This window comes from Neophocaena asiaeorientalis, unplaced genomic scaffold, assembly GCF_003031525.2.
Source record: "Neophocaena asiaeorientalis asiaeorientalis breed wild unplaced genomic scaffold, Neophocaena_asiaeorientalis_V1.1 scaffold230, whole genome shotgun sequence".
NCBI lineage: Eukaryota > Metazoa > Chordata > Mammalia > Artiodactyla > Phocoenidae > Neophocaena > Neophocaena asiaeorientalis.
The window spans coordinates 1,792,039-1,808,331 of record NW_020175186.1 but is presented as its reverse complement, the minus strand read 5'-3'; the positions used below and the strand labels follow the sequence as shown (position 1 = coordinate 1,808,331).

The window sequence follows — 16,293 nt, the reverse complement described above, 5'->3', positions numbered from 1 at the left end:
GCAGCTCCTTGCAGGAAACTGCCCTCAGCAGGAAGCCCCTTTTCTTGTCACTTTAGCAAAGCTACATTGTAACTAACTTTTAAACCAGGCACCGCCCCCCCATGCTCTACTCATCTCCAGCCCAAACACACCTTTCAAATCTTTTGATTACACAATACCTTGCCTAACTTGTCAGTTCTTTCCCTAGATCAAAGAAGTAGAAATGAAGAATAAGTAATTAACAGACGACGAGATCTCTTCCGTAGCTTCCCCTTCAGTAATCTCCCGAACAAACTGTGTGACCAAGATAGCATCTAGAGGAAGATTCCCGAGGAGGTGACAAGGCTGTCCACAAGCCTGCACACACGGGGATGGCGACGACTCTGACCCCCATCTCAATGATTAACCGAGGTTACTTCCCTGTTTCCCTTTAAAAGCTTTCATGGCCGAGCAGAATCTTTAGAGGTACTTTTGGGGGACACTGAGCCCACCATCTCCCCAGATTGCCAGCATTCTGGTTAAAGGCACCTTTCCTTTCTATCAACATCTGTGAGAACTGATTTTGTAAGCAGCAAGCAGTGGGACCTATTCATTTCATTTTATAACACCAGAGACTTCTCTAAATGCAATGATACCCTGGTTCAAACCTCTAGATGATTTTCTAAGCCCTCAGACAACTATGGCGTTAGGCTGGAGGGTCATGGTGACGTCACACCTGATTCCCAAACCAAGGTGACTGTCACCCATGAGCACAGACGGGTACCCAAGCTCTCCCCTTGCCTGGGGTGACAGCTCTGGAATGGCAGAGGTCCCCTGATGACCAAGGGAGGTCCTATGCTGCCACAGAAATGATCTTACAGAAGTTTCCCTCTACAGGCCCTCCACGGGACGTGAGGTTATTAATACAGTAAACACAACACAGCTCCTCCCAGATTAACACCTGACCGGAAGACTGGATGCATCATTCCTTCCCAGCCTCCCCTTCCTCTGCTCTCAGCAAAAATCTCCAGATGGAAATCAGGGCAAATGATGTCACCTCTCTGAGGTCCCCCTCAGCCTTCTGGCTAAGCGGATCTTTTTCCTCACCACTTTGAGCACAGTCCTATCATAGGACAAGTGAGCACCTCCCCCTCCCCTACAAACAGCCCGAAGCTGGGCACAAATGGTGACGAAACGAATGAAGGCAAGAAACAACATGAAACAGGTGCACCCCCACCACATTCTCTTCTGTGTGACCTGGACCACTGAATCAATTCCATCTAGTCTAAACTGTAATTTTAGGTCAGCATCTTGATTAACGGCAGAACATGGGCAACTTCTTCGTGCGCCCCCCTCCCAACCACTAAGTCTGATAAAGAACTTGCTTTGCCAACCACTAAGTGACAAGTTTAGAGATTCTAAATCAATGCTACTCAGACATGACATTGTGCTAAAGGCTGCAAAACCCCGTCTCCAGCCATGTCTGGCTCTCCTCTTCTGCCACGACAGGTAGGAGTGAACAGAGAGGAAGAAAGTGACCCAGAGAATGAAGACCCGAGGAAGGAACCCACCAGAAAGCGCTGATGGGGCTCACATCAGGCAAGGCCAAACAGCCAGTGAAAACTTCGCAGTGGCTTAGTGCCAGAGGACTTTAGACTCACTTTACAGAAGGGGAAACTGAGGCCTGGAGAAGTGTCTTGAAGGAGGTCATGCCAGGTGGTAGTGAGCTTGATCTCAAACCCAAGTGCTTTTGTACTATGCCACACTCACTAGTTGTGACTCTCAGCAAAGTGTCAATAAAAACGGTCAGTTTTTAGCAAATGATCTTGTTATTTCAGCTTCTTAAAATAATTTGCTTCATTTCTAAGGCAAGGTATTTTTTGCCCAAGAGAGTGAAAATAAAAGTGTCAAGTGTGGAGAGAAACTAGGCTTCTCACACATTGTTGCTGGGAATTATAAACAGGGATAACCTTTGGGGAGCAAAATTTGGCACTGTTAAAACAACTGTAAAATGTGCATACATTCTTCAATGCAGTAATTCCACTGAAATGGTTGTATACATGCAAAAAAGACCTACAAGGATGTTAATCTCAGTACTATTTATAATATCAAAAAATTAGAAGCAACCTGAATGAAAGTGATTAAAAATATTAAGGTAAATTCATACTATGAAGTACTATGCAACTATTTTATGAAGAGAGACTGACCTATAAAAAGGGCTGTCCATGATTTGTTGATTTTATTTATAACTTAAAATGTCATGTACGTATGTGTGTGTGAGACTGTGTGTATATGTATAAGGCTCCTGTAAAAATTAAATATTACTAATAAAGCACTTCAAATAGTTCCTGCCAAAGAGTAAACACTAGGAAAAATTTATCAAAATGTTATAGTATATAAATCAACTATACTTTGATTTTAAAAAAGGAACTATTAAAATAACTTTAAAAAAACAAACAGAAAATGTGACAGCATATGCATGAAAATAATATAGAAGAATATAAACTAAGTGGCGAAGAGTGGCTTTGTCTGAGAGGTGGGATTATACAGGGTTCTTTTTCTTTTAATAAATTTGTGTTGTTCGAATACGTATATAATTATTTTTGTATTGAAAATATAATAAAGATATGCTTTCTACAAAATGAAGAAAACCTTATTATTCAGGAAAGAACAGCCTCCATATGCACAGAATTCAGTCTAGCTGTACTAATAAACATTCCAAATTTGTATGATGGACTAAATACTTTAGACCTGTATTAGATTTCTGGCAGTGTTAACCTGTTCAGAGGATGTAAGTGAGGGAATGGAAGGAAGAGAAAACAGATCATGTCACAAATGTTGAAAAAGAACAGCTATTTCCTCTCCCCTGAAAATCTGTGACTCTGGCCTGGAGCCCTAGAGCCACTCGGAGCCAACAGAGGAAGTGAAGGGCCGCCGCGCGTCCTGGCCATTCCTTAACAGATGTTTCGCAGCCGATCCTGCTGACACATCCTGCAGGCCAGGCAGGGCCCCGCATGGTTGTTGCCTGCAGGAGTGCGAATCCAAATGCAGACCTAAACCATCGCAGTGATAATGATACAACAAACAACTAGCAGGTTTTCCTAAAGGCTAAGGCTCTGCAGACTTTCCTCCAAACCTACAAAATCTGAAATCTGAATTTTTAGGAAAACTAACAGGTCGTGTTGCTGTACAGAACATTTCTTTCTGGGTTTTGTGTATCAACTGTGTACTTGGTCACTTTATGGTACAACGTAATGAACTGTGTGAGTCCTGAGGTTTTTTTCTAGCTCTGAAGTACTACCTGTTAGTTTTCTTCTGCTTCACATCTCAGTTGATTGTCCAGTATAATCAGAACTAAATTCAGTAATGATGACAAAAGGGGACTTGTTTCTTTGGGTGTGATTTTAAGAGGAATGCTTTAGTGTTTCCCCACAAAGTACAAAGTGCTCTGGGGTTTTTGGAAAGTGGCCTGTTACAATCTCCTTTTATTCCTCTTTATCCTTTTTAAAAACTGGGACTAGGTGTTGAAATATTTTTGTCATTTATTGACAGAATGATGAATTTCTCATTGAACTTACTGATGTGATTAGATCAATTCCTAGGACCGGGATTCTCGGATCAATGGATCACATAGAAAAGCCTATGAATTGGTTCACCTGAGAATGAAACGCCAGAGCACAGTGCAGTCCGGGTCTGACTGACTCACAAGAAAGCTTCAGGGGAGGACAGGTAATGAGATTCTATCACGGACTTGACCTCATGGGAAAGCAGTCCACACCTCAACTCTAGCACCAACCACACTGAACTGCAATTCAGCTGCTCAAAGAGTTTCTCTCTCCAAGATTTCTCCAGGTAAAGGATGATACCTTATGCACCCAAGTACCTGTTGTGTCTTTTACATGGCCAGGTGGCTAAGTTATTTCTGTTCCGTCCCCACAAACTATATTTTGCATGCAAGCCGCCTACCTCAGTCTGCAACCAAGGTCAGATTCAAGGGAGAACACAGGGAACATGAAGAAAGGAGGAGGAAATAACGAGTCTCTGAAGGTAAAATCACATGACCCCGTTACTTCAGGATGGTGGAAAAGTATTAGTAAAAAATACTGAGGCCTGGGAATTCCCTGGCGGTCCCGTGGTTAGGACCCAGCGCTTTCACTGCCAGGGCCCAGGTTCGATCCCTGGTCGGGCAACTAAGATCCCACAAGCCACGTGGTTCTGCATAAATAAATAAAATCTAGGTCTGCCCCAACCTTGCTTTACCTCAGCTCCCCAGGATAGGAGAGGGATAATAAACGCACCTCCCACGCACCTGAACCTCCATCAGTAATTTTTATCACTGTAAACCCTTGCAGGATTTTGAGCACATCATAGCTCACACAACCTTCTCACGCACATCCCCCTCACTTGACACTCCTCACAGACATCCCAGGGGACAGGACAGAACCAGAGTTCAAAGCTGGGAGTCGGACCTGGATATGAATTCTAGCACTCAATTAACAGGGAGGGCAAGTTACTAAATCTCATTTAGCCTCATCTTCTTTACCTGTAAAACTGGGGTAATATTTACCTCATGGAATGCTTCTGAAGATCAAGTATAATAGTGAAAATCAAAGTCCCTAGCACATGTTACGTGCTCAACAAGTAAGTATGATTTCCTTTCCTTCTGACACCGGAGTTCTTCCCTGGGACAATGCCTCTATTAGCATTCACAGCCACCGTCCTTCAGGAGGCCTCCTGGCTGTCTGCTTAAGGCACAAGTGGCAACCCCTGCCCAGGACAGAGGCAGATTGGTGGCTGCCCCAGTGCCAGTGGGGAGCCCCTGGCTGGGCTGCCTGAGTGGCCCTATGTCTGTGTGGGCTCTGGGACACAGGTCCAGCCACCAACCCTGCACCCTCCCACATATGTTCCCTCCACAGGGAACCTTTTATTTTCTCAATTTTTTGGACATTGGCCTCATACCCGTCCTTCAGACTATTTTATGTCTATTCTCCCCAAAGGACTATGGGACAAGGGCAGGCTTCTCAAACACCTTCTCCTCTCTCCCTTCTCCCTCAACCTGCACATCTCTAACCAGCTCTCAGTGGCAGGGTTTCAAGCATTTCTTTTCCACTTCCAGGAAAAGCACAGTATTAATTGTGGTTCTGGAACCAAAGTGCCTCGGTTCAGTTCCAACTCCATTTCTCACCGTTTCTGGTGTGACCTCGGCAACTACTTAACCTCTCTTAACCTTAGTTTCATCCTTTGTAAACGGGGATAACAACACACTTTGGGGGAATTCAATGAGGCACACAGTAGGTACTCAACAAAATTTAGCTCTTTTCTATATTATGTATATATACATAAGCGTATCTGGAAGGATATGCATAGAATGGTTTATAGTGGTATGCTTCAGGGAGCATACAGAGGAGAACTTTTATTTGACAGAAACTTACACCATTTTACAAGCATTCATTATTTTTGTAATTTAAACACACTTTTAACAAGAATACACGGGTATGGTAAAGAAAAGGAAAGGAGGAGAGGGGAAGGGAGGTGGAAAAAAAAAGAAGAAGAAAAATGGTCTGCGCGAGGCGGAAGCCAAAGGCTGGATCAGAGTCATGATTGGTTGAGACATTCTGGTTATAGCTTTAGCGCTAGGTGCAGAGTTCCCCATGCCTTGTCAGAGAAAACTTCTGCTGTATATATGTCAGCCTTACACAGATTTCCTTCATATCTCCTCCAGTGTTCCAGGTGGGAGTGGGTGTGGGGGGAAGCCCAGCTCCATTGGATTAAGTTATCCTGGGATGGAGGGGTGCGGGCAGGGAGGTTCCGATCTCCCTCACCGTGGGAGAGCTGCCCAGTCCTCTGCAGCACTGTGCGGGGGGCGGGCGGGGGTGTCTCCTGGGTCCCAGGGGAGGAGGAGGCACATCCAGGACAAGCCCTAGGAAGCTTCCACACTACCAGGCAGAAAATGCTTCCAAGGGACCTGGGCATGCCCCCCTAAGAAGTCTAGACCACTTTGCGTGGGAGGAGAAAGGGAGGGCTCTGTCTCTTATTGAAGAATCTTCTGAGCGGTTTCAATTTCCCTATTTCTCCAATGTGTCATGAGATACAGACTGCAGCAAGCAAAGGTTTGTTTTACTACCTTCTGTGCAAGAGTCCCCACAGGGCTACTTACATTTCCCCCCCCAACCTAAAAGCTCAGTACTATGCATAGTAAAAAAAAACCATATCCTTTTTTGGTAAGAGCTACATTATCAGAATACCAAGAGGAATGCTGCCTACTCTTTATGTGTAGCCAAGATATTCATTTAGCCAACCCACATTTCGGACTTTTTCAAAGGGTGAAAACCCTCCTTGTTCCTAACTTCCCTCACATCACTTCTGATGGGTAAAAACCTTATCGGCTCACAAAATGCATGCCCCAAGCAGCTTGCATTTCTAGAAAACCACCTCCTGTATAGAGAATATTCTATGAATGTTTTCAAATTGCAAATGCTACATTGCTTCTATGTGTCTTCTGGGCTCCACCCAGACAAACACAGCTATTCCTGCTGGCAACTATGAATATGTAATATTTTCCCCACCTTATTAATACCTCTTCTAACAAAGTTCCTGCCAGCCAAGCATGTCCTTGTGACCCGTTCCCATCACTGTTTGCCACCCCACACTCACCCAATAGAACTGGATCTGCTATAAAGGAAGATGCCAGAAAGGACACCCAAGAAGGTGGCTTACCTTTCTCATGGCTGCTTGCTGGTGGGGGTGGGAGTGGGGAGGTGACCGGTTTGGACTTGTCATAGTTGTTAAAGCTCTGGCTCCGTCGGTTGTTAGCAGTGGCTGACCCTCCGCGTGTTTTGGCCTCACTGCCTGCAGCGGATACCCTCGTGGTAGGACCTGGAAGTCTAAAAGGCAAAAGCAACAGGCTTCAGTCTCAGGAGAACAGCAGTACCTCAGAAGGTACTGCAGCCATGCAGGAGGTAAAAGAAACCATTCGAGGCATCAGGTCGGTGGCGGTTTGCCAGTCCAAGGACTTACTGGAACCACCACAAACATCTAGGCTAGTAATGACCCCAGTAAAGTCCAAAAGCCAAGTGTGAGTAGTTTTCCTTTGAACACAGAAGAGAAATATATGAATATGTCTGCCGATTAGAAATACAAAGCTCGGGAGTTCCCTGGTGTAATAGTGGTTAGGATCCTGGGCTTTCACTGCTGTGGCCCAGGTTCAATCCCTGGTCAGAGAACTGAGATCCCACAAGCCACACAGCGTGGCCAAAAAAAATACAAAGCTCATCTTACTTTTTCTCTTGGATGAGGAATTTTACTGTTCAATAGGGCCAAACCATGTCATCTCTAATTCTATCTAGGGTAGAACATAAAGGTCTGTTAAGACTGTAAACTGTTAAACTTGTGTGTGCATCTCTTTTGACAGATACTGAAAATGGTTTTTGCCATAATCTAGGGAGGTAAGTATCAAGAAAAAGATATAATTCATGATGGTCAGAAAGGAAACTGCTACCTCAGAACCCAACTCATCTGCAATGAAAAATTATGGACTGGATGGAAACATTTGTTCAGACATACATTTTCCTTCAACATCTGACAACCTGTCTCCATAGACATTACTCTGAGTCTGAAGCTCAGCTTTTCTGCACAGTCGATGGATAAAATCATACGTTCTTTCTGTAAAATGAGCAGGAATCTGTTAGCCTAAAGACAAACACACACTTTCCCTTTAAATAAAACACTTCATTTTTGGGTGGTTTGGGAAGTAAAGTCAGCAGGCTAGTCTTTGGTAATGTGTCTAAAGATATTATGGCCCATTCCCCAAAGAGTTAAGGCTATGACTCCGCAAATCAGAATTTTGGTTCAGGGATTACTAAGCAGACTCTTTGCAATCATTAAAGTTGAAAGATGAATAAATGATGAAATATTTAGTTATATCTTTCAGCTAAAACCCACTTAGCAGTGTTGAAAAGCCACCGGAACCTCAGCTGACCAGCATGAGATCTAGCGATAGGTCTGAATTTTCAACTCATAAAGCTTTCAGCCTTCTCTTTCCACACAAATCTCTAAGCACCGAAGAAGTCTGCAGTCTGGAAGCATTTTAGATAGAAACAGGCAAACGCTTCAAACTTTTTCTTGTTGCCTGAGCAAGAAAAAATGGCGGCAGAGTACACAGAGAACATGAGCTGGTGTGAGAGGACTATAAGATTTATACAGTTAAGAAGAAGCTGGCCCAGTTCCTTAACTGGGAGCTAGGAGAGAAGGAAGCGGGTGAGTTCTTTCCCCCAAAAGTGGCAGAGGGAAGGCCTCACTTCCCACTGCATTAGGAGGATTTGCCCCTCTGTTAATTTATCTTGTTTAGCGAAGATATTCACCCCACGAAGACAGGCACAGAGTGGGGTGCAAAACCAGCAGTGCCAGTGCCTGTGTTTGCGGACCAGAGGCGGCCAGATCAACTGATCAAGGAGGTCCAGCAATGGGATCTTGGCACCTCTCGGTTCTGCTTCCAATGCAAACAGCACCCTGCACGCCCTCCAAGACGGACAGTGTTACCCGAGGACTCCCAGCCAACGGCAGAGCTGCTGCAGGTGCAGGCGTGGGGCTCCTCAGGGCTGGACTCTGCAGGAGCCTATATGCCCACAGATAGGCCTGAAAAAGGATTACGGACATGTTCCAAGATGATGTCACAGCAACAGTTTTAAGTGGTGCAGGGTAACACAGGTGACAGTATTCTACTCCCGTGGCAAAGAACAGGGAAGCAAAAAGCAACGAGGAGGGAAAAGATGCTTGAGAGGCCTCACTGCCCTCACCTGGGACTGCACCACAGATTTTTCAGAGCAGCACAGGGCCTTTATAGAGGCAAGAAATCAAAGTATTGGATGGGGTGGCCACAACCTTGAATGAGGTAGGCAATTTGGTCCTCTGTGAGGCAGTGTGGTACGATGGGTAAAATAGCTTTTTGCATACAAATGTGGACATGACATTGGGCCAGTCTTATGATCTGAGATTCACATTCCGTATATGTCACTTTGGAATAATAGTAAAGTACCCAATCGGATAGCTGTGAACTTGGAATGGGACTTAAGGTCCAGCCTGATGTAAGTACTCAATGCATGCTGGTTCCCCGTAACATCCTCTCTGCTGAGCACAGACTCATAAAGGAATTGGACATTGTCATAAAGAAAACATGCTACAGTAGAAAAAAGAACCAGACAAATAAGGAAGGAATCAGGCAGATCTAGGTTAAAGCAGCAATAGAGAGCTGGACAAAAATCAACACACAAGAGTTGGAGATCAACATTTCCAAAGAGGCAAGACAGGTTTTGGCAGACAGGATTCATCATCTCCCTAAGGAACATTCGAGGAGAGAAACTGCTTCATCCAAGCATCTGTGACGAAGACCTTACACTTGGGGTACCTCTGAGCCATCTGTGGGGCCAAGACTGAAACATTCCCCAGTCTTGGATTAACTGAGACGGCTCTGGTTTCCCAGGGGTGGTCACCATCAGATCCTCTTCCTTAAGTCAGAACCTAGAGGTGCTACTCTGATGGGAGTGACCCATCCTTCAAATGGCTACAGGTTGTACCAAGTTTTCTGAGACGCGGAAGAGGTCTCGAAGGCCTTGAGGGCAGCTGACGTGACAATAAGGGATGGTTGGCACATGCCGAGCCATCAAAAGCCACCATAAAGCTCAAGCCAACTCATGTCACCCTCTACCTCATCACCATTACACCCTAGTGAGGACAGCTCCCTTAACTTGACCAAATGGGAAAACTGGATGGAGACCAAGTAACTTCTTCCAAGTGTCAGGAGGAATCCACGTGAACACTGTGTTTCAAAACTCGGGTTCTGTTGTGGATGGGGTGGGACAGTTGCTTGCTCCAAAGCAAGCCTCCTCCATCCCTCTGAAACTTTCAGCAGTCTGCCTCACAAACAAAGGCCATGAATGAATGTGTGATGGATGGGAAGTAAGGTAAAAAAGCTTCCTTTGGATCCACCCAGGAGGGAACCAAAACATCCCTTGGGATGATGAGTCAATCCACAAACTGAATTAATTCAGACTGAATTGTGAATACAGGATTTCAGAGCCAGAGGTGACCACGAGATCCTAAGGTACCTAAGCAATCCAGGTGAGGGCACTGGACTTCACAAACTGGAGCAGGGATGTGCTATGTCTGTGTTTCTGAGTCCTTCCTTACCCCAATTCATATGTTGAAACTGTAATGCCCAATGTGATGGTATTAGGAGGTGGGGCCTTTGGGAGGTGATTAGGTCATTAGATAGAGCCCTCACGAGTGCTGCTTGTAAGTCACCCAGCCTGTGGTGTTTTATCATGGTGGCCCAAAAAGATTATCACAGGGTTCTAGTTCAATCTTATCTAGATCTTAAGGGGTGGATTGACCCTAGCTGACATCTCAATTACATACGCATTGATAAAAGAATATGAAAGGTCAGAAGTAATTCAAAGAAGAGAAATAATGACCTCGGAAGTTGGAATGGTCATTCCATTCCCAGAGCAAGATGCGGCGTGTGGAATGAGAATGTGAGCAGAGGGCAAGAAGGGAGGGGGCAGAGGTGTCATGCAGAGGGAAGCTTGTAAAAAAAAAAAAAAGCACTGAAGAAAGAAAGGGCCAGTGTGTGCTGGGGCTTGGGGGACAGCGTGGGAGGAAATGAGGCTGGAAAACCAGGCGGGGGCAGCCCTCAGTGTCACACTCTGAACCTTGGACTTGGTCCTGTCCTCCAGCAAGGAGGCATTCCTTAGGGAAGCAGAGAACAGAGCTAGAGTTGAAAAGCAGAGTAGCTTCCAGTTCACAGTCACACAGGCCCCTGGCTAACATTCTGAAGTTCATTATTATTAACATCCTTGTGCATCAGGAGAACCTCTCTCAAGCCCCAGCCTGCGAGTAGCTGCCGTCTGTCCATTAGCATCACTCTGCTGCAGAGCTGGGTCTTGCTCATGTGGAACAGCTGCAGATACCACAACAGCTGCTGCCCAGCGATGCCTGCCTCATCAAGAAAAAGCAGAGAGAGCGGAGTGCAGCAAGTCAACCTCAAATCATCTACACCCTACATCATCCACAGTGCCAGAAGGTTTCAATGGCTCCTTTGCAAGAGGGACTCGACTTCCCACGATCATCCCACGTCCAAACAACAGTTACAAAATGAGAGGACACAGATGTGTTCTCTGAAACACACACACGTTGCTTTTTTTAAAAAATGAAGTTTAAGGGAAGAGGTGTAACAAAGAGGCAGAAGGAAAATCCTGCTGCTATGGGAGCTATGGTCAATTTCTCCAACATGTGCACAGCCGAGCAGGCAGGATGGTAAGACTGTTGTTCCTGGCACATAACCTGTGCGTGCATCCCGGCTCCACGCGTTGTACGTGCTGATGGGAAGAAAGCCGTTCTTCTCCCCCAAACCACTTCAAAGGCTGGGAGCAGAAGATGGCCCTCCCAGGAAAGATGGCAGCTTGTGTGCACATGCTCAGGACCTTGGGGGTGGGGGTGGGGGGTGGAGGTCATTACTGGAGATGCTTTTGCTAGACAAGATGATTAAATGCTAAATCTCTCATCTCCACGGCATCTGCTTTTCAGCAGCTGGGCAGAGACGGCTGAACTACTAGCCACACTGATTCTTCTCCATGAGATGGTCGCCTAGAGATCGACTCTGTGAGACTCTCCAGAGCTGGCCCAGATCAACCCAAACCACCAACATCGCCCTATCAGCTAGTTATGGTGCACTGATCACACGCCAGGCTGCGAAGGGCTGGAAATGACTTTATTTAGTCCACATAGCACTGTGACTATGTGGGGCAGGACTGCCCCATTTTACCAATAAGGAAACACAGGCTCATGGACATTAAATAACTGGCCCAGGTAACATAGTAAGTGGTGAAAACGGTGTTTGTTAGGTTTGACTGCAAAGCTGCACTCTTCGTCACCACGCTTCAATGCCTCCCACAGGTAGAATAAGCCTAAATACCTGAGGCTCACCAGGGACGCCAAGAGGCGACACAGTGGTCAAAGGGGGAAATTCATGGAAATCCTTCATCCCTGTACCAGTTCCCTCCATGAGCCCCTTCCCTGTAGGTTCAAGATGAGGCTTCCCACCTGCTCAACAGCCTTGGTGCCTATCTAGGTGTATGGCTCTGGTCGGTGTTCAATGTCTGCACCTGAACAAGAGACCTATTTCCAAAGCTCTGCGAGAGGTATCCTACTCAGCCAGAGGGGTAGTAGGTCAACAAGCTGACCCTGTTTCTTTTGGCAAGCAGACTTTACTACTACCCCTGGTGGTGCCTGATCTGCTAAAATGTTTATCAAGGTTGTGCTCAAGCCTAGGGGTGGGGCAGTGGGCGGAGCAGAAGGCAAGGAGTGTTAGACGAATAATAAAATGAAGACCATCCCTTTGTCAGGCTCGTCAGAAACAAAATGTATCCAAGAGAAACTCTAGATGAGGGATAGGACCCTGACGGAAAGCCAGACCTTGGCTTCGGTCAACTTGGAAGCCCTGTGCCCGGCACGCCCTCAGGGCAGGGCAGACACGCCCTCATTCTTCAGTTCTTCCTCTCTTCCCCCCCAACCCCACTCCACCTCCTTCCATCGTTTGGGACTGATAATAATAGATCATTCACGGGATGGGCATGTGCTTCCAATTAGATTCTTTCCCAGCTAGTTCCTGTTTTCTCTCTCTTCCAGAAGTAAGCACATCCGGGGAACAAACACTAGATTTCAGGTTTCCTCCAAGCTCCCCACCCCCTTCCTTTCCTGTGTTTGGACTTTGCATGACACTCAAAAAAAAGGGTGGGGGGAGGCCGTCTATCTGACTTGGGCCTCGTGCTGCTGGGAAAGCAGTCACTCTCTAGCAGGGTGCTATGGACTCATGTTTGTGTCCCCTGCTCCCCAAATACATATGTTGTCATCCCAGTGTGACGGTATCTGGAGACGGGGTCTCTGGGAGGTAATGAGGTCATGAAAGTGGAGCCCTTGTGATGGGGTTAGTGTCTTGGAAGAAGAGACAGAGACGGGAGAGCCTGCTTTCTCTCTGCTCTCCACCATGTGAGGACACAGGAAGAACAGAGCCATCTGGAAAACGGGAAGAGGGCTCTCACCAGAACACGACCATGTTGGCACCCTGATCTTGGGTTTTCCAGCCTCCAGAACTGTGAGAAATAAATCTCCATTAAGTCACTCAGTCTATGGTGACGTGTAGTAGCAGCCTGAGCAGACTAAGACACATGCCAATGAGAGGCAGTGATGAATGTAGGTCCCCCAGAACCAAGTCTGGGTAGCGCGCCGACTCGTTCTACAGAGAAGCAGCTGCCCTGTGGCTTCTTCCTGCAGCCAGACGGATCCTGAGTCGGGCCTCCGCATGCGTAAGCTTTTTAGAAAAGTTACCTGATTAGAAAAGGCGCCCACTGGAGCCTAAGAGCGTGGGGCGGCAAGCAGACGTTCTGTACCTATTTGTTGCATGAATACAGAGAGAAATGCCGTCTGGGCATCCCTTCTTTACGTGAGAATTCAATGAAAAAGAAATACCAGCCATAATGAGGAGGAGACTCTGTTTCTGTCAGGATGCTACAAGGGCAACGTGACGCAAAGGTCAGGAGGAACGGCTGAAACATATAAGATTTTAAAAAGCAGCCTCACCAACCACGTAAGCACCAGAATTCAAGAAGGAGGAGGAGGGGGCGGGGAGGGAGGTAACATAGTGGTTAAAGTGAGGGTTCTGGGATGAGATTACCTGGGCTCAAATCCAGGTCTTTCCACTTTCTGTGTGACTTTGCTAACTTACCGAGAACTTCCTAAATTTTAATTTCCTCATCTGTAAAATGGGGATAATAACATGACCTACCGCAAGAATGCCGATGTGAAGATTAAAAAAGATAATGTATTCAAATTGGCACATAATATGCATTCAATAAAAGTTAACTGTGAATACCTTTAAAACAGAGTAGATACAGGGATATAACTGGCGTTTGCCATTCCCTGAAACAGGTCCTGACAGGATGCGGTAGACGCCAAAGTGAGTCAAGAGAATTAGTCAGTGAGAAGCCCTAAGTATTATTTTCAGGGAATTGAGGTGATCTGTCCATGGTACACATGGTACACAAGAGCACCCAGAAATAAAAATGACACATTGCCTTATTGCCTTGTCTCCTCTGAACAACTGGATTCATGCCTCAGGTCTTTAAAACTCAAGAGAAAACCAATCCCACATTAGTAATTTTAATGACAGCACCAATAACAAAAAGCATAACACACATAAATGAGATGCAGGTGAGGTGGGATCAGGGCCAGGACAGAGCAGGGAGCCAAATTCATCATAAAACTACTATGGAAAACCACCTACAAACTCACCTCTCTAAATCAGAATGGACTTTGACGTCCAAGCAATCAAAGACAAAAAAAAAAAAATCAATGAAATGCAGAAACAATACGTACAACTCAACCTCACTTACAGATCACACACACACACACACACACACACACACACACACACACCCCTTCAACAACCCCATGGCCACTCTCAACTCTCCAACACTGGGTCATCAGCCAAAGCATGTTTGGTTTTCCCAAACTGCAAACATGACATGGGGAGGGGGACCAAAAGGAAACGCAGCCAGAACAAAAGGAACGAGGGGCTGGGTTGAAACCATGCTTCGCGGGACACGGAGAAAGTCTGACCTAGAGATCTTTTTCTGACCCAGAGTGAAGCGGATGATTTTGCTTTGTGATGAGTCCTTGGAAGATGCACTGCATGATAGGAAAGAAAAAAGTGGAAGAGATGAGTGAGGGGAGAGAAGATGCATTAGACATACAAATAAATAACAGGAGTCCTGTGATAATGCGAACGCCCCTGGGTTTCCCTCTGCCTGCTTTTTCTACAATATGCAGCCTTCTTTCTAGGTCTGATTTGATAAATTTCCAACATGAAGAAATTGCTATCGAGATTATCTAAGAACTTCTGTGGTTTTCTTTTTTTTTTTTTCTTAACTCCAAATCTCTTTTCTGGTATCAGTCACTATAAGGCCTTCTTCCACAATGACACTGAAGCCAGGGGTCTCGGACAAGTAAACTCTGTAACTTTCTAAAGTATTCAGATGTTTCTATTTCACATCCTTGTTCTACCAGGGTGGTTTTTCGATGAGCGTCCTCAATAGCCCATAAAGTTGACCCTAAACAAGGGTGGATGTTTTCAAGTTTTGCTGGTCTTGGGAATTTTTGCTCTCCATGGTATAAAGCAATGATCATTTCAAGTCTTCTGAACTTGCTACATTCTGGGCTTTGAACCATAAATTTATGAAGAATCATGGTTGGACTTAACAAAAGGTTAAACTTATTTACTGCCTTATGAAAGACAGAAATATTTATCTTTCTCGCATCCATACATCTTATGCCACATTCATAAAAGGATATGAGGTGAGAAATACAATGTTCGTGTCATTAAACTTAGGAAGTGAAGGAAGAGACAGAAGTGAATGAATTAAAAAAAGTAATTGTTTGGATTTTTTCTAGAAAGCTAAATATTGATAATATGTAAGGTAGACACAGATGGAGAGGAATTTCATGAGGTGAAATGTGGATCAAGTTCTCAGCCATCACGTAAACGAATGAGAAGAGCTGCAGGGTAAAAGTGAGTCTCCATTCGGCGGCCATCACAGAGGAGTTGCTCTGATTCCTTCATGCCAATATCTCAAATTCCCTTGTTCAGCTTCTTATTAACAAACTCTCTTATTGACTCTCTTATCAACAAACACTACGGAGAAGCTGTCCAGTTTTAGTATTTGCTATCCTGAGAGGTACCGTATTTAGGTATGTTTGTATGTGGCAGAGTTCTAATGAAGGATCAACACAAACCTGGTATTTGGGGGTTGCATCAACATTTGACGTTAATGATCAAGGGTCTGAACCATTATCCTTGGGACTTTGGTTATCGAAGTCAGAATGTGGGGATAGAAATACAATGAAACAAAGCCAGGCAAGTGATTTACTCTTAAATTTACAGCCAGAGCGTGAGCACGGGGTATCACATCTCTAGACCCTGAGAACAAGATCATCCTCTGGAAGTAAAGTTAGAAACTATCAGTATATAATGGATAGAACAAGTCATCTGCGAAAGTAACCCAATATGGGCCAAATAAGGGATGAATGAGGACATACAGTAACTCCAGAGCCCAGTTTGTGTCACCACATTGCAGGGTCAGGGGGCCATGATGGCAGGAACTACTCTGGAAAAAATGGATATAAAAACCTGGCTTAAGCGAGTTCGGCTTGTCTTTAGGTAAAGCATTTATTTACTTATTTTTTAAATTGCTGGCTACCTCGCGTGGCATGCAGGGTCCTAGTTTC

At 45.4% G+C, this 16,293-nt stretch overlaps 1 protein-coding gene across 2 annotated transcripts in view; it reads right to left on the bottom strand.

Annotated features, from left to right (window-relative positions):
* The window catches only part of NAV2 (neuron navigator 2), a 274,074-nt gene that overhangs the window by 207,432 nt on the left and 50,349 nt on the right, over window positions 1-16,293 (bottom strand). For both annotated transcript variants that reach the window (XM_024764609.1, XM_024764610.1), the window contains exon 5: window positions 6,676-6,842. In XM_024764609.1, coding sequence (XP_024620377.1) covers window positions 6,676-6,842 — 167 coding nt within the window. The remainder of the gene's footprint in view (window positions 1-6,675; window positions 6,843-16,293) is intronic.